This window comes from Carex rostrata, chromosome 13 (genome assembly GCF_964058835.1).
Source record: "Carex rostrata chromosome 13, lpCarRost1.2, whole genome shotgun sequence".
NCBI lineage: Eukaryota > Viridiplantae > Streptophyta > Magnoliopsida > Poales > Cyperaceae > Carex > Carex rostrata.
The window spans coordinates 10706916-10729411 of NC_135930.1; the positions used below are offsets into that span (position 1 = coordinate 10706916).

The window sequence follows — 22496 nt, forward strand, 5'->3', positions numbered from 1 at the left end:
CGATGAACACCCCTACCTCTAAGTGTCTACTGATCAATGTACTTGTGAAATAAGATTAATAATTTAAATGTCCTTTAAATTAATTTTGTTGTAAGTACCACACAAAGCACTACAGTTGTTTCCTCTTACATTAATTAATTAATTCCATTTTAATTTAGTTATTTAATCAAATAATTTTATTTTATTATTTTACTTTAGTTTTACTTTACGGACAACTAAATGTGCAGGTAATTCATCTCTTTCCATTTGCTTTATTTTGAGTTATTTTCCAGAACATCACATTTTGTGAGAGAAAATTCAGTAAATAAATTTGAGCATCCGATCAAACAAGGGTAAGTAGGATTGCCTTCTTTGCCTTTAAGACTAGGTCCTAATTTCTAGTAAGAATATATTCATTAATAAACATGGATTATAAAAAAAATTACGTCTATACCCTTGCTATTTTATTTTAGAAAAACCTCAATAACATAGCATAATCATTTGATCAAACGAATATTAACAATCTACAGTTTTACAATTTTTTTCCCTCTTTTAGTATAGACAAATTTCAACATCTTCTGTAGAGCATAGCCTGAAATTCCTTTTCTTTGTATGGTTATCTCCATTTCAGGTCTCCACCCAATATATGGCCATATACTGCTAGCAGTTGAGATATCCCTTTGTAATATCGACAAAATGTTGACCAAGTATGTAATTTTTTCCAAGTCACTAAAAGTCGAGGTGATTAATTGTTACCGTACTGGTAAATTGTGTTGTACAAATGCTGTCAAACACCTGAAAAGGCAACCATATTTGAAATTTGTTAAACTTCAACTTAAAACCAACAAAATTGTATTGAGAGCCCCTGTAGTTATCATACCAGTATTGCACATAATGTTCTTTTCTTTGTGATTTTATACCTAAACTAGCTGGAAATTTATCAGTACAACCTCTTAGGGTACTAAACACCTGGGGTACTGTCCCCCAAACAAAATTAAAATATAATTGTTATACCACTACCTTTTTTGGTAGAAATATCCTAATCTCTTATTAATATGGCAGTTAATTATGCACTATATTATTTTTTTTGCAATGATTTTTAGAACACTAAATGATAGAATGAATTTGACCCTGACTACATTAACTGCTGCAACACTTGGGTTTCTTCTTGGTACTCATTTCCCTGCTTTCAGCTTATATAAGGTACTTCAGTCTAGTAAAATTTTTGTGATTTATCTTGAGCATCTAAAAGAATAAACCAGTTTATATTTTGTAGAGTAGTTTCAATATACTTTTTTCCGATAGAAACCAGTTCGTATAGTACCATGTATGGTTTGGGAATAAAAACATGTATAAGTTGTATGCTGACTGTAGGATATGGAAAATTTATTCTTTATATTTTAACATTTTTCTTGTAGTTTTTGTGAACTTCTCCCTGTTTCAGTACTCCATCAAAACTTCTGTCCAAAGGAACTAACTATTTTTTTTTGTAGCTAAATATGTATATGTATCTCTCTGTTGAGAATTTTCAGATCCAAATGACATCTGGATTTTTATTATATGGAGGAGACACAAACTCGAGCCTTGCTGTACCAATTCATAATACCTCCATACCTTGTGAAACTTACACAAATGCATCCAGTAGCTCTATGGCTAATTATACAAATGACAAATATAAGGTAATTTCTCGGTTCTATCTTTTCTTTTTCATTATTTCAGCTGTTGTCTTCATTTTGTAATCATCAGGTCCATGAAGTCAAAATAGAATTGGTAGTGAGGGAATTAATTATGATATAAATATAGATATGGAGGTTAAGCTGAACATAGTGATATGTTGTGATATGAAATACAGTAGTAGTTAGATACTTTGTTTCAATGTCTTCATTTAAAGTTCTACATAGAAAGAGGACTTAACAAAAAAAATTCATTGATTTGTTTCATTGCAAGATATTTTCTCAATCAAATCCAAAGGGAGCAGAGATGTTACCCCCAGAAATCGTTGTGTCAAAATCAGATCTTTATCAGCGCAGATTGTGGGGGGGTCCAAATGAGGTAGGTACAATTTTTGTTCTTTTCTTTCTGGACATATAAAAAATCAAGTCCAGTTTTGCGAGGTTGTTAATAAAATTTCACCATTGTAATATAAAATAGACTACTCAAATTTAGTTTCCAATTAGAAATCATGACCAAATAATTTTATCAGGTAAAACCTATGGATTAAGCTAAAATAGTTTAGGTAAATTTGTTTTTTCAAACTTACGGGAGGACCTGCAGATTACAGTAAAAAAACTCTACCTTTTTGTTCAAATTACATAACCTTTCTAGAATTCATCAAGGTAGATTTACAAATTAGTTTAACAATAGCCCTGAATGCCGAAAACCACGTTTAAAACCATTGGCTAAGGCAATGCCTTCTGCATGAGAGGCAACAGGTTCTAAACTCAACACCCACTGGGGTTAATAGAAAGGAGGCCTGAACCAACCCTTTACAAAAAAAAATAACACTATTATTTAGTATTTACAAAAATTTGATGTCTTACTTTTCCTTATATTTTACCCTCTTTATACCTGTTACCTTTCTTTTATTTTACAAATACACTTGGGAAAGGAATAAAATGCGTAGAGTTGTAACCTTTTATACAATACATTAATTTACAGGATTTGCCGATAAAGCCAAAGTACCTTGTAGCTTTTGCAGTTTCGTTGACACAAAAAGTTGTTGTTAATGCTGCAGTGCAAAAGGTATTAATTAATAGAAAAAAAAATGCCAGTATTAAGCTTGTATCAGAACATTGCTTTACCAACTTCTTGTTTGAGCAAAGTACTGTGTATTTTTCATGTATATGTGGTTAGCCAAATCAAGCAAAAATACAAAAAAAGACTCACTATGCCAATTCTGAGACAGAAGTCATGCTCAGGTGACTATTCTCTGGTACAGCCAGAAATTTAGTGATTCTAGACATGACCAATGCATGGTTGTGATATCTTAAATTTGATGGCATTGGTACATATCAACTAGGAACAGGAACAAAAATAAATAAATAAAAAGGGAAAGAAAAAAATGCCACTGTACTGTTTCCTTACCAATATCATTATGCAAAGTTGCTCAAGTCTCTAACCTAAATTTTAGCTTCTATTAATGACAAATTGCTCTTTGATGCAGTTCTCAGAGAACTTCACTATTTTGTTATTCCATTATGATGGCCACGTAAATGAATGGGATGAGTTTGAATGGTCGAAGAGGGCCATTCATATTGGTACAAGGAGACAAACTAAATGGTATGATTGAGGGTAAACTTTTGCAAAAATTGTTTCATTGAGGCTTAATTAAGGTTTAGCTTAGTCTGAGTACATGATTAAACAACACTCTAGTTGATGCTTAATTGCACAACTAGAGACTGTCGTGGAGACCTAATTGAACAGCTTAAGGTTTATTTAAGATCAGTTGCCTTAGTTTTTCATACAAAATTTGGGAACAAAGGATTCTGGTGCCTTTTATCTAATTTGTTTCTCTCTTTCTTGAGGTGGTATGCAAAGAGATTTCTCCATCCAGATATAGTAGCTCCATATGAGTACCTATTTATATGGGATGAAGATCTAGGAGTTGAGAATTTTGATGCAGAAGAGTAAGTTAAACATTTTGTTTCATTAATAAATATAAGCCGCTATTTGTGTCCACTTGCAAAAATGAGAAATCTTACAGATAACCAGCCTTGTATGAAAATATCACATATACCTTTCTGGCTTATCTACATACATGTTTCAGAAACAATTTAGGAATAAGCCATCATTCTGGAATCTATTTTTAAGAATCTAAAAAGAGGGAGGAGATGATAGTTATACAACTTTCGATTTCCTAAGTTTTGACGGATATGTACATTCTTTGTGCTGGAAATTTTAGATACATAAACTTGGTGAAGAAATATGGGTTGGAGATCTCTCAACCCGGACTTGAGTCCAATAAGGATTTTGCTTACCAAATTACGGAAAGAAGAAATGACACCGAAGTTCACAAGTAAGATTAACAATGAGCATGCATATTATTGATAATTACACTATTTAGAAGTACTATATTCAGTTTTGAATAGGCAAAAATTCTTGTTCTTCCTTTTCTTTTGTATGTAAACTATCTCTATATATCAATAGAGAGATTGAACAATTATTTGGCTAATGCTGTTTGGGGAAAAGCAGTGCCATATTCCACCACTGTTTTGCTATGTAAATAAATGCACTTAGTAAGTGCACTAAAAGGTTACAAAAAATGAACAATTTGGTCAGGTTACTATTGGATTAGTGTATAGTTCTATTATGATCTGGTTTTAATGCAGGTGTCAAAGCATCACCAATATGGTATTAACTATTAAACCGATACGCACTTCTTACAATTCTCGCAAGCTTTATTTGTTATGCATGCATAAGGAAGGACTTCACATCATGCCTTTAGTTGATCATTCTTTTAATTATTTTTCTTTGGTATTTCACTTTTGCTTTAACAGAAGAACTGAGCATATTCAGGGTATTCATCGCGACCTGAATCAACCTCCAAACACAGAGTAATTACTTTCTCTATTATTATACTTTCATAGAACTGGCAGTAGTTCTTTAATTATCAACTTTGTTCTTCTATCTATGATAAATCATAGATTCATTGAGATAATGGCGCCTGTATTCTCTAAAAATGCTTGGAGATGTGTATGGCACATGATTCAGGTATTCTTATACCTAATTCCATTATTTGTTGAATTATATTACTTGCAAATTCTACCATTGTTGCTGTTATTTTTACATGTTGTCTTCAATATTATGAAACCGTTTTATTGTAGAATGATCTTGTTCATGGATGGGGCCTTGATTTTACCCTAAGAAAATGTGTAGAGGTACTTATCTTTACTTTATTTTAATTAATTTGAATTAAATTTTCTAGTGCTGTAATATAAATTGTTGATTTAAACTAATATAAAAAAATATATTTTTTTTTTTTTTCAATTTTCCAATTCCGAATGAAAGCCGGCACGTGAAAAAATGGGAGTAGTTGATGCACAGTGGGTTTTTCACCATGCAGTTCCAACTCTGAGAAACCAGGTGCAATATTGTTTAATCATATTAATAGTAACTCTAAATCAATAGTATATATATTGCTTTGAATTTTAATCTTTTTCAGTATTAACTGTGGTTAAACAGGGCAAGGGAAACAGTGAAAGGGCTGCTACCGCAACAGGGGTATTATTTATTAAACCTTTTTCTATCAATTATTATATTATTTGTTTTAATTAATAGAAATTGTCAGCTGAACTGGAAATGCTTTTGGTTGTTAGATTGAGGCTAGGTGCTATTTGGAACTTCGAAGTTATATAGATAGATGGCATCAGGCAGAGAGAAATTATTACAAAATGAAGGGTCTAATTCCCATGAACTCGACGGAGAATTTTACACATTTTTTCTGATTAATTGTTCTTTAGTTCTTTTGATAACGAATAGTTACACAAAATGGGGAATAAGTGATCTTAATTTTTTGAATTATATACTGCATTAGAACTTTATTTCATATATTTTCTATCATTTGTGACAATCATGACACGAAAGTAGTCCAAATTAATTCTTCGAGAAAACAAGAGTACGTGTCAATGACACCCTTTAGACTGTTTACCCGGTCCAATCTGTATTGTATCCAAAAATACGAATAAATGTAAAATTTGGTCTCCAAACACATATTAATATGGAGAACAAGATGAACGGTTCGGATCGACTGTTAGGATTTAAAAACTCGAATATAGAGCCGTAGCACGGTGCCAAATCGTAATATGCATAGTACCGTAGACTCACTCATAATAAAAATGCTCAAGTCTTATAATATAATTTTGAGGAGGGTTCAAATGCCTCCATGTTTTTGTGCTTCCATCGTGCCTCCATTTCTCTCCATCATTTTCAAAGTTCAAACAGTCGATCCGAACCGCTCAACCTAACCTCCATACTAAAATATGTTTGGAGACCAAATTTTATATTTTTAGGAATTTTTTTACTATTTTTTTAGATAGGTACAAAATCAGTAAATCTGAACCATCTAAAAACAGTATTTTTGTACCTATCTAAAAAAATAGTAAAAAAATTCCTAAAAATATAAAATTTGGTCTCCAAACATATTTTAGTATGGAGGTTAAGTTGAGCGGTTCGGATCAACTGTTTGAACTTTGAAAATGATAGAGAGATGGAGGCACAAAAACATGGAGGCATTTGAACCCTCCTCTATAATTTTTATGATTTGTGGTGGGCCCAAGTAGCTTACAGAAATTCTGGTTCATTGACCCATAATTCAAGGTATACATTTCTTTAAGATTATTTATTTTCTTGGTATTTGGGCCGTAGGTGCATTGCTTTAAGATTCAAACAAATTAATAACGGGGATTTAATTAGTTCCATTTACTTCCTTAACACTCAAAGTGACAACATAAAATAAAAGGATCTCTTTGTTTGTTTTCCATTAATTTATTTTCAATTTTTCAAGACTTCAATTCTGTAAAGATTTTAACAGAACAATTTTGGATCCATGCAGCACACAAATTATATTCAGCTGTATTTAATTCCATAATATGCATGTTGTATGAAGTCAAAATTAGTATGTTCAACCCTTTACCCCAATTGTCAATCTTGAGAATTTTCAAAATTTCAGCAATTCTTGGGGCACAAATTCATTTCTCATTCATAAAACATATCAATTTACATGTACAAACCAATTCTATACATTGTAAATTCGAATTTTTTAGTTAATTTAGCGAAATTGATGCGGTAAAAGCTAGTAATTTTTTTTAGATTAAGCATGTGAAATCACACACACACACACACACACATCGTACTTTCGACAAGTCCCATTGCATTGGGACTTGTGAATTAGTTATGGAATTTGCTAATTGCCATGTTCTACATTATGAATTCGATCTCCACTTTGATAGTGATTCACGATAAGGCTAGACTTGACTTACATTAAATTTTGTGCAAATGAGGGAAAAATATGTAGAGAGGTCAACCACAAGGGATTATTAAAATTTTAAACTTCCTTTTGGTCAATACCACTTTAGTATTTAATTTCATTGATGTGAATTAATTAAGATGTTTTAACTTCTGAAGTAATTAACCATACATGATGCATATAACATAACCTCAAATTTACCGCATATATACCAGTGGTTGCAAGAGCAAAAGTTATACACAGATAGAGATCTGTTAGATAGATTTCTCGTTGTATTTTCCTTTATTTTCTCTCTTAATTTGTTTCTTTCACATCCATATGGTCAATAGTATTCTGAAATGTATGGATCATATAAAACAAGGTTTTTATCCTCTTTCTTTCTTTTTTTTATAATTATTTGCAAGCAATTTTTCTTTTACCTCTGTAGTATATAATATATGTACTAATGTACTTCACTTTCTTACCGAGGCAGAGCTATGCAGATTGAATGAGGGCCAATTGACACCCATTTTTTGTCAAATTTTTTGTATTTATGCATAATTATTTATATAATTTAGAGTAAAATGTTATGGGTGGTGTAAAGTTGGCTCTCATTCGCAGCATAAAACTTATATGATTATGACTCCATTCACGTCTGATCCTGATATATAGCTTGAAAGTCTGGCTACTTTCTTAGTTGACATAAGTAGTTCTTCACACAATAAATATCATAAATACTAATTAATGGCATTGTATTATTAGTGATCTTTATTCAGATAAGCAAATGAGGCAATATATGAAGCTTACACTGTCAACAGTAGCTGCGGTTGCTATAGGCTTTACTATAGGAATTCTGATTTCAATGAGTAGCATACCAAAGGTAGATAATTTTTGCTGTATTATTTTCCCCAGATCATTTTGATTTGGTCCTCTGAGTTTCATGTAATTTCCATGCCCCTTTAAGTGAAACAGATGGATTGGTCCTCGTAATCGACAAATTTATGTTATAGTAAAATTTTAAAAAAAAATTACTTCCAGAGGCAAGGCGAAGGGGGAGGCTTGGTAATTACTTGACCCATTAAATTAGAAGAATTGTTCTTGATCATGTTGATTTTAGTAGATTTGGGTACAACCAACAAGTTCCTCAATTATACTCTTGACCCCGTAATACCCCTACTGGTACCTTAGAAATCTCAACTGTTCCTTCATGCCAGCATAAGTATCAATGCAACCAGACAAATTTTTCTGTTTTTTTTGTGTGTATTATCTTTGATGAAACAAACTCGTGGATCAAAGAGTCATTATGTGATACTCACATGACCATTATGTAACTTGTTTGTTTTTTGAGATTCTTCTGTTATTTACCTAAGTATGTATCTCTGATCCTATCGAGAGGAAATAATTATTTTGTTCCTACTGTCAGGTCTCATTTCCATATGCTGGAGAACACTCTGTGTCTTGTTTTTGCGAATCTGGTAAAGATTTCGCCAGAAATTATTCAAGGATTGATGCAAATGGAACTTTGAAGGTGAAGTCCCACATAATTTTCTCTTTTTTTTCTCCTTTCAAAGTCTCTATCCTAATTTATTTTTTTAGTTAGACTAACAATTGAAAATTGAAGCAATAACCTATTAACAGTGACAAATACAAACTAACTATACTAATTTCTACACTGTAATGTAGATATATGAGACAACAAATCCAAAAGGAGCGGAGAGACTTCCTCCTGGTATCGTAGTATCTGAGTCAAACCTGTATCAACACAGATTATGGGGAAATCCAGACGAGGTATGCCAAAATATATTCATATTTTCCTGTTACAATAAAGTATTATTTGTTTGAAGTTCTGCTTCACTGAATCACTTACCATAAGTTTTTCATCAATCATTTTTAATATCGGCAAAATTTTGCCAAAATTTTGAACTAACACTTAACATCCTAACAAAACATCAATAGCTTGTCGGCAAATAAATCAATAAATCCTAAATGTCATGGTACCTCTGAAAATTTTGGCTTTACTTGCCCTTAATAAGTTTCTTTAAAAATAAAAATAAAAATGAAGGCTCATTTGGGGCATTATGAAAGAAAAGCACATTAGGAGATACTAAGTTTTGCATTGGATAAGACCATTTTCTGGTATCCACTTCTGCAGGGTTAATATGAAAAGTTGAAAACCAGTATGATTTTTACCATAGTTGACCAAATTACCATTAATAAGCTTTAAATGTGAAGTACTGGAAAGGTGAAAGCTGTATACAGTAAAGTATAATATGATTAATCTATCTCTACGTTACTGGAATTTTTTTCACTGATGTTGTATTTTTGCAGTCAATACCAGCTCTCCTATAAATGCTGTTGAATGAATAATATATAGCTTTGTGATAACTGCAGGATTTGCCGAACAAGCCGAAGTATCTGGTAGCTTTTGCAGTAGGATACGGAACCATGGCAAAAAATGTAAATAATGCAGTAAAAAAGGTACCCTTCCGAAAACCACCTTTTCTGTCAAAGAAATCAAGCAACTAAATACCAACAATGGCAAATCTTATTTCAAGCCTGTCCAGTTGTCTTGACGGATGCTTTAAGTCATTTATTTAATCTCCCTTTTGTTAAATTCTTTGTTGGGTTTCAATGAACAGGCTGAACTTGTAAAATGCCATGATATTTGATACCAGGAATCAGTACCAATAACAACTAAGTGTATAATTAATACAGTATCCATATTATATGTGCATCTAAAATCATTAAAGTAAAAACCTGTGTTGATTGATTTGATAATGTGAAATCTTTACATACTCAAATGATGGTATTATCAATTAATTTATTGTAGTTTCAAGCCTCAAAAAACTTCACCATTATTTTGTTCCACTATGATGGGCATTTGAACGAATGGGATGAATATGAGTGGTCGAAGGAGGTTATTCACATTACTGCCAGGAAACAAACGAAATGGTTAGCAACAAATTAAACCACAAAACCAATTAACTATCACCCACATTGCTTACTGATTAATTTTACATTATTCACAATACAGAAAAAATGTCCTTCGTCAAACTTCTATTTGTATTATAAGTTGCTGTTTTCTTTGATTAAAACATCTGAGATAAGATTGTTTTTCCTCTCTCTCTCTCTCGGGTGCTCGCGAATTCTCTAGGTGGTTTGCAAAGAGATTTCTACACCCTGATATAGTGGCACCTTACGAGTACATATTCATATGGGACGAGGACCTTGGAGTTGATCATTTCGATGCCGAAGAGTATGACTTGAATCTAATTTATGTTATTTTATTTTATTTTATTAAAAAAAATTACAATTTTTAGAAGTTTTAGAACCTTGTCAAACAATTTTGATCAGAATTTTTTTCCCACCAAGTCAAGAAAATAACATATATATCGCTTGTTATTGAAATTCTTAACATATCAAAATTTCTACATTCATCAGCATATCAGAGATATCTATTTAGGATATTTCTGGTAAAACAAGATGAATTTCTGTTTATCAATTACAAAAGAACTTGTCCCTCATTATTTTAATAGTAATTTGAGCAAACTTCTTATATAAAGTTTCAGCAGCAAGTACCACATTTTAAAGAATGTTAAAAGCCAAGGATGTACATAAAAAAAAAAAATTTATATGCCCTGTTATAATATTTTTATGTGTTTTTTAGGTATATCAAGTTAGTGAGGAAAAATGGAATAGAAATCTCACAACCAGCAGCGGTGAATCGTGGAACACCTTTCCAATGGAGGATGACTCAGAGAAAACCTGACCAAGATATACACAAGTAAGATTTATTTTTAAAATATGTTTATGTTGTACAAAAATACAACAAAAAATAAAAAGACCCTGCTTTCAACATAGTTTTCCTTCCTTTTTGTTTTGACATACATGCATGGTTTGACATATTTTAATCATACTATTAAAAAAAAAAAAAATTAAAACGGTAGCATCATAATATTTTTTTTTTTTTTTTCAAAAATAGCATGACCGCAATGTTTGGATAAAAATTGCGCAAATAAAAATCAAACGTAAGGCTATTTTTAGAAATTTTAAAAAATAATAATATCTATGTAATTTATTAATATTTTTAATTCTGTATAGAAAAAAAATATATCGGCATGGTTTGCTCTAGAGTCTAGACTAGTATACGTTTATGTGATGATGACATAATGTGGCACCATTTTTCATGCAGTGCATATTGCTTTATTAAACTTCCCCAGTGTTTTTGTAACCATACTATCATAAAATCATTCTTGTGTCTCCTTTAATTAATGCCTCGCTGTTTATTTACAAAAAAGGAAAATTATCCCAATTTGTCCTCTATGCAAAACTAAATATATAGATAAGGTTTTAATGCATATAAAATGTCATGATTACAGAAAATAATTTAGAGAATATTTCTTACCTTCTTACAACTTACAAGAGGGACTGCATAATAACACTATTTTGACAAATTCAATAGATTTTTCCATAACCAAACCATTTCCTCCAACTTCTATATCATTTCAGAAATGAACAGCTTAATCCCAATTAAGTGCAACAAAAACAAATTTCAAATTTTCGTCTTATGCAATTAGCTACTTGATCTCATTCCAATCAATATTGAAGCAGCTAGCTCTTGATTCTTTATCAAATAAATACAAATGGACATGCACGATGAGAACAAATTATAAATTCTAACGACACAAGCGAACATATAAAATAAGAAGAATAAGAATTTATCCATGAGACCAAGATATAGGATTTGGAAAGAAAAATTACTCAAAAGAAGAAATAAAAAAAAAATCAAAGAATTAAATAAGTTGGTAGGAATCCGGTACGACCTCTACATCTCTATAAAACATACAATTCCAATTTTTAGAATATCAAAGATTTGGTTCATCATCCTCTGTGCAATCTTATGTGACTTCTCAAAAAGGGCCTTTGAGATTCGTGCAATTGAAGCTCAAATTTGGGTCACGAGATTTACTAATAGATTTATTGTTTCATTGAATTTTGGTTTATATCAGACAAGTGGAGGAAAGGCAGGGTTGGTGCTCAGATCCTCACTTGCCACCTTGTGCTGGGTACGGATGGATATTTTAATTATTAATCTCTATTTAAAATTCAATAATTTATAATTTTGTTCTCTGTTTATTTTTCAGATTTGTTGAGATCATGGCTCCAGTGTTCTCCAGAAATGCCTGGAGATGCGTGTGGCATATGATACAGGCACTTTTTGCAATTTCATTAACCTTATAAACATTGGGTTTTCATAATTAAAATTTTTTTTTAGTGTACAATTTTAATTTAATTTATGTTTTCTAAAAAAAATTGCTTGCCTGTGTAGAATGATTTGGTGCATGGATGGGGGCTTGATTTTGCAGTCAGAAAATGTGTTGAGGTAATTATCTTTGCCGGGACCGAATCGTCTGCCCCCCTGGGGGCAGGAAATTCCTGCCCCCAGAGTCACTGCGGGTGGGCCCAAATTTAAAAACAGTAACAGTAATTAAACCCTTTAACAGTAACTGGTTCCACCCCGCAGTGACTCTGGGGGCAAGAATTTCCTGCACCCCGGGGGGCAGGAGATTCGGTTCCATCTTTGCCTATTACATACTTCCATTACTTTAATTTCGGTGCAAAAAATTACGTCTAAATGTTCATCTAATTAGGTGACAATAATTCATGTAATAAAAAGAAAAGTCATTCCTTTTCATGTCATGAATAAGATGAGAAACATATAAGAAAAATATAATATTGATTAAATTGTTTTTTTTTCTCCTCATTTAATTTATTATCATTAATTAATGATAGCCTGCCTATGAGAAAATGGGAGTAGTTGATGCTCAATGGATTAACCATCATAGAGTTCCAACTCTCCTTAACCAGGTAAATGTTTCAATACCATTATATAAATATTTAGAAATGATATACTATAATTCTAATACTATATTACCTTTTTTTTTTTCTTTTCTTTTTTTGTGATATGTAAGGGTAAAGCACAAAGTGAGAACAGTTCCTCTGCAGCGGTATGCACTATATATGATCTCAGTTTTATGGCCATGTTTAAAAGAACAAATACAAATAGAGATTAGTTTTTGTTGAGAGAACCCTTTAGTTTTAAAAATACATTTAATCTTTATACTATTTTGAGAAAAAAAAAACTAAATTTAAGATTTTGATTTCTTCTCTCCTTGATGGATATTATTAATAAATTAAATATTTTTTTGTCTTAAAAATGCATTGCAAAGTGCAAACAAGATATTCTTTTTTTTCTTTTTTTTTTGTGAAATAATGGAGAAGGCACCATTGCATCATGAGTCAGAAAAATACTTTAATTTTGATGCAGTCATTTATTAATTCATGTAGTATATATATTTTGGTACCATTGCATCATATTTTTTTCATTTAATTTCGCCGGACTTCTTTTAATCACTTATTTACATGAATATTCGTTTGCATTCATTTTTCATGTTGCAAGAGGCACCTAATGTCTGTTTATTATCTTTTCATCTACTTCAATAGATAAGAAAAAGATGCCGATTGGAATGGAAATTGTTTGATGAGAGAATGGCAGACGCAGAGAAGCAGTACTACAAATTGATGGGGTTGCCTCTTCCTAGCTCAAACTCAACAAACACAACCAAGTAGTTAGTAATTCATTTTTAGTAAAATTGTGTCTTTTATAAGAAAAGAAAAACATTTTTATTCTTAATTATATGAAATAGTAAGAGTGTTGCATCAAGCACTAGGTTTTTAATACTTTGACACCCCCCCCCCCCTCTCCTTTTCCATTTATTGTGATGTGATTATGACCTCTCATATATATGTAGCTGACATCAAAAATACATATTACAACTATTATAGCTCACAATGTATTAATTAGCTGAGATACTTGTGCAATAAATGCATATTTGTTGATTTAGTTTGCATTATATATGATTAATTCTGGCAACAATACACACTTCTTTTATAACTGGTAGAGAAATAATTTTACAATATTGGATGCTTATTGGCTTTAATTTATAAATGGATGAAGATATATAGCATGTTTACGGTGCTTAATTTGAAGATTGAACGAGTTGAATACTTGAATGCTTATACTTACAATGTTAAATATTTATATATCTACTACTACGTATTTAAATTGCACTGTGTTTTAATTTGCATAGTAACTATTAAGAGTTGGAGGTTTAAGTTCTAATTAATTGTTCTACATATATTCTTGGCATTTAGATTTTAAATTATTGGTTCTAGGAACGAATCTGTAAGGTAAGTATTTATGCTTATACAATCTAGTACTTATAATTGAAATTTTAATTTCTATTTTTTTTTTAATTGTAGGTGTTAATATCTGAAACTTGGTGCTAATATTAAATGTAGTACGTATATATACACTTGTACTGTTTGTTGTTTAACGCTGGAATATAATTCATGTTCTAATTGTTTTCCTAATTAGAACTGAAATCCTAGATGCTAAGAAAATAATCGTGTGTTTAAAGTTGAACATTTTGTCGTTTATGGTTACTGTTTGTTTAGAAACTTAGAACAACTAACAGTAATTTCGACATATATATATATATATATATATATATATATATATATATATATATATATATAACAAAGTCTTTTAACAAACAAGTAATAGACAGTGTCGAGAGAAATTTTTATTAAAAACAAAGGATGAAAGGATGGAATGGCCAATATTAAAAAAAAAAAAAAAGAGGCTGGTGTAATTGAGCTAAATTGGAGGATAAACTAAAGAATAAAAAAAATGTGTTTTTCTTGTCTTTTATCTAATATATATAAATACAACTTCAAAACACAAAGTTCTTAATTACCATACTAATGTAAATTTTACATTGTTAGAGTAATAAGTTTTGTTTGCACATAATAATTCTGGGCTGGCAAACCTGATAAATTAAATTTTGATCATTTTGATTATCATATGATCGATGCATGCATTTTATAATTTGTGACGCATTTGGTCCAATTCTTTCTAGAAACTCCGTAATTTATGATATAAAAAAAGGCAGCCCTTCAAAAAAACAAAACCCTTCAAAAAAAAAAAAAAGTACAGAGAAGCTAGCTAGGAGACTGAATTAATTTATTTTCTCTAATAAATGATAAAATTATAATTAAATCTCTAAAATAAACATACATGCATTTGGAGTCCTTAAATAATAAATACTTACGTCCAAAGACAACTTGTCAAAATTAATTACCTCCTTTAACGATAGGAAATTTATTTCACTAATTAATCCAAAATCAATTTTTCTTTCAGTACTAACAAAAATGGATGCCAAGATGTTTCCTTTTGAGTTAATGCATCTGGATCATCCAATTTGCTTTAAATTCCGTGCAGACAAAATTCGCACTAATATTTAAGATTTCATGTGTTAAAATTAAAACGGTTAGATTGGTTATGTTTAAAATCATACGACCGAGATATATTAACTCAAAAGATTCTCTTTTGAGTATGCAGAGGATACATGTTCGCCATAAAGGGGGCGCCAAAAGAGAGTAACTCAAATAATTCTTTCAGTACCAAGCATGTGTGTTCTATACTTCTATATATGCAGGAAAGAAGGTGAAACAATAAAGAGGAGGGTACAAATACCTTCATTTTTTTGTGCCTCCATCATGTCTCCATTTAAACATAAAGAAGAGGGTTCACTCTCCAAACAAAATAATAATCTATAGTTCAAACTAATAAGTATCACATTTAAACATATCGTTGACCATAATCTATAGTTCTCTCCAAACAAAATAATATATGACAATAGAAGTTCATTTAAGCATAAGAATAAGCGTAAATATATCATTTCCATTTTGAGAGGATACATATATATATATCGAATATTAATTATTTCAAACAATATGTGTAGTGAAAAATATATGTTTGTGACATAATTATTTAGAAGTCCAATATTAGTAACTAGTCAAGAAATGAATGCACTAAAATAGATCAATCATAGTTTACTAGATTTTTTTTAACCACTCGATCTAATATAATATGAGCTGAAAGTGCTACTAATTTTATGTGGAAAAAATATTTATCATGAAAATGAACAATATGAACGGTTCGAATTCTACATTGAGTTTTAAAGTTTGAAATATAAATAATAAAAAGTATGTTTGTGGTCGGAGACTTCTCTTTATTAATAAGAAGTCAACATTGATAATGCATATCTACACCAAATGAACTTGAAACTATGTGCAAATTAATGAATTAATTTTCATCACAAAGAAAATGTTTAAACATAATACATATTGTAACTGATTGTGATGTGTCAACACTACCTAGAGCAGTTGGATAAGACATCCGTTCTCCCACATGAGAACATGGGTTCGAGTCGTGTGAGTGTGTTGTGTGAGTGCCTAAGGGCTTTAATTAAATAAAAAAATAAAAAAACTGATTGTGATATGCTGGTTATGTAATATATTTGTGCTGTTGTTGTTACTTTTGGAATTCTAGGGAGTTTAGACTAGTAGCGGTAAGTTGATATTGGTCTTATGTTTTTGCACTAAAAAGATAAACAAGTAAATTAACTTCCGTTTTTGTTTTCTTCAAGTTTTTCTCTTTTTCTTTTTAATAAGGTTGAATTGCTCTCAGTTTGATTGCAGCACTTGTGTTTTTATAGGCTGCATATATACGTTTTCAAAGTTCAATGTTCCAAATTAATCTTTGTATTTTATTTAATTTGATTGTACCATAAATGTTTAAATATATGCTCATTAATTATTAGTTAATGTTCACTGAACCAGGATTATTCATGAAAGGATTCAATCGGTTTAATGTATTTAGCGGATATATAGCTAGTATGCTATTAAAAAAAGATAAACGATAAACGTTTGTTTTTACTTTTAGTCCCTCCATTTTTTGTTTAGTTCTATTATATACCCTTAATTATATTTTTTTTGGGTTAAATCAAGGTCCTCTAGTCTTCCTTCATCAACAAATGTTTGACACGCCTACAATACAAGCTAGAGGAGCCCAGGCCTGAATATATATATAGGCCTTGTTAGGCTGTTAATATGGGCTGGGCTGTCAATTGGTCGGATTGAAGTACTGGACTGGACTGGACTGGACTGGACTGGACTCGTATCTACGATTGGAATCTTCAATTGCTGGTTTCTCCCGTACAGATAAAAAGGTGACTTTTTATAGGAGGCCCAAGTAAGTGCTCAAAATCAAAACCTTATCAGCTTACAAATTGTTATTTTTGGGCTTATCAGAAAATACCTAGAAGATCTCTGATTTCATGTCACCACCATCCAGAATCCAGATAGATGGTTTGAACTTTGAACAAACCTTGAGAGTTTCTTACTTGGTATATATATACAAAAATAAAATGTTACCGCGTAGGAGTTGTTCTAAAGCGTGTTGGCACCTTAATTGGTCGCTAAGGTAATGAAACAGCATCATCCGTGTTAATTATTTCCATCACATCTCTTGTGTAGAGTATAAATTCATGAGAAACCCAGGCTCTATTGCATAATCCATATATAGCCTCTCAACGAAATTCAATCAAGCAAGTAGAGAGCAATTAAAAGATCAATTTATTTACAAATAAAAAAGAGTTTGTCAATTACCATTCACGGTTCACACCCTTAAGTTCCAATTATGTTCGGTCACCACCCGAATCAGGAAGGCAACCAGTCAGCGATCGACTATCGCAAGCAGGAGAAGCACCACAAGCACATGGAACAACTGGGTCAGCTCGGGGCAGTTGCTGCAGGAGCCTACGCTAGGGTACAATTAGACATCAATCTTTAATTTTAAACACATGCATCTACTACATATAATATAGTAACATATTATTAACTTATTCTAATTTTTTGTGTACTAGCATGAGAAGCATAAGGCTAAAAAGGATCCCGAGCATGCACGCAGTCACAAGATTAAGGAGGAAATTGCAGCTACTGTCGCAGTCGGCAGTGCAGGTTTCGCACTTCACAAACACCACGAGAAAAAAGAGGCAAAAAAGCACCACCGTCGTCATCGCCACTAATTGTATCTATGTATAGGCACAGTGTTGCAGATGTATAATATTTATTGATTTTGATATCCATTTTTCTTTTTTTCTTTTTTTATCTAGCTTTTGTAGATAGATAGATACATTGTTATGTATTATATGTGTATATATAATTATTTATTTATAAAACCACACTATTTGTATTTATTTTTTAATCAGTCATGTTGTTCATTCCAGTTTTGTTTCGTTTATTAATTCTATTCTTGGAACTATTTTATATACTGTATTTTCATATTTTAAATAGTGGCACAAAATAAAGTAAAGTTACAAGTAGAAATGTACATTGAATTAATTATCACGCTATTGGTATTAAGTATTAACAGAATAGGTAGGTACAATCAAATCAAGTTAATATATATGGAGCTGGCACTAGCCTAATAGCAAATTTTAGTTACTTCTATCATCAAGAGAAACAGAATAATTAATCATGATTTACCTCACCTGACGGGGATATTTTTTTTTTTTTTTTGGTTGAAATCGGTAGGCATTTTCATTAAGCACAATTTGTACATCATAAAAGTTACATTCTAGTGAGTACTAAGTTGAGACATAATATTAGACAACGAGTGTTTTTTAAAACATTTAACTATAAACAAGCTAAAAATGCATAGGGATGAGGAATATGTGCATCTTTGAACACAAATATGATTATTCTTATTTAATTGTACTAATAGAAGTCTAGTGATTGTTCCCTTTGTTATTGTTATTATTAAAAATAAAATTCAAGTAATAATTAATGCGCATTATTACGAACAAAATTTAAAGAAATCATGATTACCCGAAAAAAAATAATTGCGTTAGGTAAAATAATATCAAAGCAGTGTGTGTTACTGAAAACAAAATTAAAGCAATGAGGCGTTACTAAGTACAAAATTATAGCAATGACGCTACCAGAAATAAAATTTGAGCAAGACAGATTTTTTTTATTTTTTTAACTGTAGCAATTTGAAAAAAAAAATTAATTAAACCCAATTTTCATGATCTTAAGATTTGACTGAGTATTTTCCTATAGATTTAATTTTTGGCATTCTTAAAAGAAAATTCAGAGTTGGGAATGATTTTGTTCACACATTAATTGTTTACGATATACTTGGAAGTTTGACCGCCATCTAATAACAGATAAGATCCTGACCAGAAATAGCTGACGAGTTGTTTTTTTATGATGGTTGGTTTGTTGGGTGGGCGGACTAGATTAATTAATTAAATCGTAGCGAAATATTACGTTCATCCTTTTAAATTTTAGATATTCCATGAAAACACATAGGCTACGTTTAGATGACACAGGAATAGCTGCTATTCTTAACGAGCTATTCTCAACACAGCACGTTTGGATGAAAAAAAAAAACGTTATTCTCAACAAAGGAATAGCTCGGGTTAACTGCTATTCTGCTATTCCTATGAAATATTGGGTTAACAGTTATTCTGAACCCAAAAATAGTTGTTATTCCGAGCTATTCCTTGATTCATCCAAACGCACCATCTCTTGTGTCTCCATGATAAAATAAATAAATAAAACATTACATATATGTCCAACTTCAGATTTTCAATGCGTATTATATTTATTTTATTCCTTTGTATAGGGGTGAGTAAATCGCTCATAACTCGTGAGCCGCTCATAACTCGCTCATTAAAAGCTCGCCTAAACTCGCTCATTTATCCGCTCATTTAAACTCGCTCATTAACAACTCGCTCATTTACTTAATGAGCGAGCATGAGCATGACCCAACTCGCTCATAACTCGCTCATTAAAAATTTGCCACATCTAATCCTTGTCACATTTAATCCTATGTAATTATGTGTAACATCAACCTTGCCTCGTTAAGATTGATAGATAGTGAGCATAGTTTCATATTTAATCATGTGTAATATAGTGAGCACAATGTAACATTTAATCCTGTGTAATATACTAATATTCATAGTTTCATATTCTTTTTTTTTGTAAATCGGCAGAACCAAAACCTCCACCTAAAGCCCAAAACAAATAATAGTCATAACAATTAATTTAAATGAATTATGACAATTGGTTGGATTTTGTTATTATGACTTTTAACAAATTTTGTTATGCGTGGGCATACTATATAATTTTGTTTTGAGTCATAAGTCATAACTCGCTCATTAAAAATTCGCTCATTTACAACTCGCTCATTTATCCGCTCATTTAAACTCGCTCACTTACTTAATGAGCGAGCATGAGCATACCCTAACTCGCTCATGCTCGCTCATTAATCACCCCTACCTTTGTAGAAGAAGAAAAATATGCTTTAAAAAAAAGAAGCTGTTACAAATTAAAATAGAAAAACATATTTAAAAAATTAGTCATGTAACGTGTCCCTGTCCCCCAACATAACATGACGTAACCAAATCAATTCACCTGATGTAATGTATTATAATGAAATTAATAATAGCGTGACTAATTTTCTTCACCAATATCAATCCTCGTGAAATAAAGAATTGAGTAACTGAAAACGTTAACACAATTTTGTTTCACTGTGCACATGTGTGCCAAGAGATGGAATGGTAAACAAATTTAACTCAGAAACAATCGGTAAAATTAGAGACATTCTACTTCAATGAAAAAGTTTTGTACCATGATTACAAAATTGGATTCAATCACTTATTTCAATTAAAAATTAGTTTTTAGTCTAAAGGCAAAGGCACATAGTCTCTGATACGAGAGATCGTAGATTTGAAATCCAAATGAAAGAAATATTTTATTATAATAACAAAAATATTAAATAGTTTTGATAACTTATACTTATTTCACTTAAGTATAAAACGTGCAACATTCAACTCAAATTCTCAATATTATCTAATTTTTACTATATTCGACAATATGAATTTTTTTGGTTAAATTGTGATTTTTCTTGCTTTATTAATAAAAGTGAATTGGTATTAATTTATTTGATGAAATAAAAAAAATCAAATTAGAAGTACAGAATAATGAATCTCAAGATGTTGCCGAATTTTTTATTAATAGAAATAAAATAAATAAAATATTTAAAAAGAACACTACTGTTGAGTTTTTTCGAAAACTAAGTAGACCGGGTCCTGTAAACCCGTCCCACCGGACGGGTCCAATTGACCCGTCCCGGTTAATCGGATTAGCCCTTAACTAACATCACGGAAAAAAAAAAAAAAAAAAAATTCCCGGACGGGTTTAAGCATCCCGTCCCGAGTCTGTAAAAAAAAAAAAAAAAAAAAAATCCGGACGGGTTTAAGCATCCCGTCCCGAGTCTGTTAAAAAAAAAAAAAAAAATCTGGACGGATTTACAGAATTTGAAATATTATATTTATATTATATTATTATATTATATTATATTATATTATATTATTATATTATTATATTATATTATATTTTATTATTATATTATATTCTATTATTATATTATATTCTATTATATTATGATTTTATATATATTATATTTTTTTGTTTTTTATATTATATTATTATATTAATATACTTATATATATATATTATATTATGAATAGAACTAGTTTAGTTTTGCTTAAGTTCACCAAAGTGTTTGGTGAGCTTAACTCCAAAACTTATTAAATCGTTTTCAAATGACGAATCCAAACCGTTAGAACCTGCCTATCTTGCGAGTGATGCATCTACATGTGAAAATTTTAAACGTTCAAATTAATTTAGTATAAAGTCAAGCGGTAAGAAAACGTTCAAAAAATAAATGCACTAAAATTAATTTATTAATCTTTTAATCTTGACCGATTGACTTTATACTAAATTAATTCAAATGTTTAAAATCATAATATAATAATATAATAATATAATATAAAAAACAAAAAAAATATAATATATATAAAATCATAATATAATATAATAATATAATATAATATAATATAATAATATAATATAATAGAATATAATATAATAATATAATATAATATAATATAATATAATAATATAATATAATATAATATAATATAATATAATAATATAATATAAATATAATATTTCAAATTCTGGACGGGTTTACTTAACCCGTCCAGATTTTTTTTTTTTTTTTTTTTTTTTTTTTACAGACTCGGGACGGGATGCTTAAACTTGTCCGGAATTTTTTTTTTTTTTTTTTTTTTTTTTTTTACAGACTCGGGACGGGATACTTAAACCCGTCCGGGAATTTTTTTTTTTTTTTTTTTTCCGTGATGTTAGTTAACGGCTAATCCGATTAACCGGGACGGGTCAATTAGACCCGTCCGGTGGGACGGGTTTACAGAGCCCGGTCTACTTAGTTTTCGAAAAAACTCAACAGTAGTGTTCTTTTTAAATATTTTATTTATTTTATTTCTATTAATAAAAAATTCGGCAAGATGTTGCATATAGAGAATTGCTTATATTGACTTTAAGTCTTGTTTCAAAATTCAAACCCAAAGATGCTCCTTCGTATAGACTTTCTAGGTCATTTTTTGTCTAATTGATAAAGAAAAACTAAAAATTGTCAAAAACGATGGCAAAATATATTTAGTATTAGACTCATTTTGTTCAAAAAAAAAATGATACCAACATTTAAATAGATCATCCCAAATCTTAAGTTCAC

General features: G+C 30.5%; 3 protein-coding genes across 7 annotated transcripts; all 3 read left to right on the forward strand.

Annotated features, from left to right (window-relative positions):
- Nucleotides 1-571: 571 nt before the first annotated feature.
- Nucleotides 572-5591, forward strand: LOC144563943 (uncharacterized). Of its 4 annotated transcripts, XM_078313399.1 has the most exons (14): nt 606-686; nt 1083-1182; nt 1512-1658; nt 1927-2031; nt 2638-2721; nt 3143-3258; nt 3504-3605; nt 3881-3994; nt 4308-4532; nt 4623-4689; nt 4803-4856; nt 4987-5061; nt 5161-5199; nt 5295-5591. In XM_078313399.1, exons 1-14 carry the CDS (start codon nt 676-678, stop codon nt 5421-5423), a joined length of 1368 nt encoding a protein of 455 aa, XP_078169525.1. In that variant the 5' UTR covers nt 606-675; the 3' UTR covers nt 5424-5591. The 4 variants fall into 4 exon arrangements, 3 of the variants coding, with proteins under 3 accessions (XP_078169526.1, XP_078169524.1, XP_078169525.1); XR_013514502.1 differs by having other exon boundaries at nt 572-1182; nt 5141-5199; nt 5295-5370; XM_078313400.1 differs by having other exon boundaries at nt 572-1182; nt 4476-4532.
- A 1653-nt stretch (nt 5592-7244) lies between these two features.
- Nucleotides 7245-13659, forward strand: LOC144563947 (uncharacterized). The gene is made up of 14 exons (XM_078313405.1): nt 7245-7304; nt 7685-7802; nt 8346-8450; nt 8606-8710; nt 9314-9400; nt 9753-9874; nt 10077-10178; nt 10590-10706; nt 11932-11988; nt 12067-12133; nt 12252-12305; nt 12716-12790; nt 12895-12930; nt 13427-13659. The coding sequence occupies exons 1-14, from the start codon at nt 7282-7284 to the stop codon at nt 13550-13552; spliced, it is 1194 nt and encodes a 397-aa protein (XP_078169531.1). The 5' UTR covers nt 7245-7281; the 3' UTR covers nt 13553-13659.
- Nucleotides 13660-17390: 3731 nt separating this feature from the next.
- On the forward strand, nt 17391-18116 carry LOC144564310 (uncharacterized). Of its 2 annotated transcripts, XM_078313911.1 has the most exons (3): nt 17391-17477; nt 17509-17657; nt 17755-18116. In XM_078313911.1, exons 2-3 carry the CDS (start codon nt 17529-17531, stop codon nt 17914-17916), a joined length of 291 nt encoding a protein of 96 aa, XP_078170037.1. In that variant the 5' UTR covers nt 17391-17477; nt 17509-17528; the 3' UTR covers nt 17917-18116. The 2 variants fall into 2 exon arrangements, with proteins under 2 accessions (XP_078170037.1, XP_078170036.1); XM_078313910.1 differs by having other exon boundaries at nt 17411-17657.
- The last annotated feature ends 4380 nt before the right edge of the window (nt 18117-22496 follow it).

Excerpts from the sequence above, each read along its gene's own strand:
- LOC144563943 (XM_078313398.1), top strand. The coding sequence starts at position 1,048 with ATGCACTATATTATTTTTTTTGCAATGATTTTTAGAACACTAAATGAT. Across the intron at positions 1,183-1,511 it reads CTGCTTTCAGCTTATATAAG|ATCCAAATGACATCTGGATT; the intron begins GTACTTCAGTCT and ends GAGAATTTTCAG. Across the intron at positions 4,857-4,986 it reads CCCTAAGAAAATGTGTAGAG|CCGGCACGTGAAAAAATGGG; the intron begins GTACTTATCTTT and ends TCCGAATGAAAG.
- LOC144563947 (XM_078313405.1), top strand. The coding sequence starts at position 7,282 with ATGTATGGATCATATAAAACAAG. Across the intron at positions 8,451-8,605 it reads ATGCAAATGGAACTTTGAAG|ATATATGAGACAACAAATCC; the intron begins GTGAAGTCCCAC and ends ACTGTAATGTAG. Across the intron at positions 11,989-12,066 it reads CACTTGCCACCTTGTGCTGG|ATTTGTTGAGATCATGGCTC; the intron begins GTACGGATGGAT and ends TTTATTTTTCAG.
- LOC144564310 (XM_078313911.1), top strand. The coding sequence starts at position 17,529 with ATGTTCGGTCACCACCCGAATCAGGAAGGCAACCAGTCAGCGATCGAC. Across the intron at positions 17,658-17,754 it reads CTGCAGGAGCCTACGCTAGG|CATGAGAAGCATAAGGCTAA; the intron begins GTACAATTAGAC and ends TTTGTGTACTAG.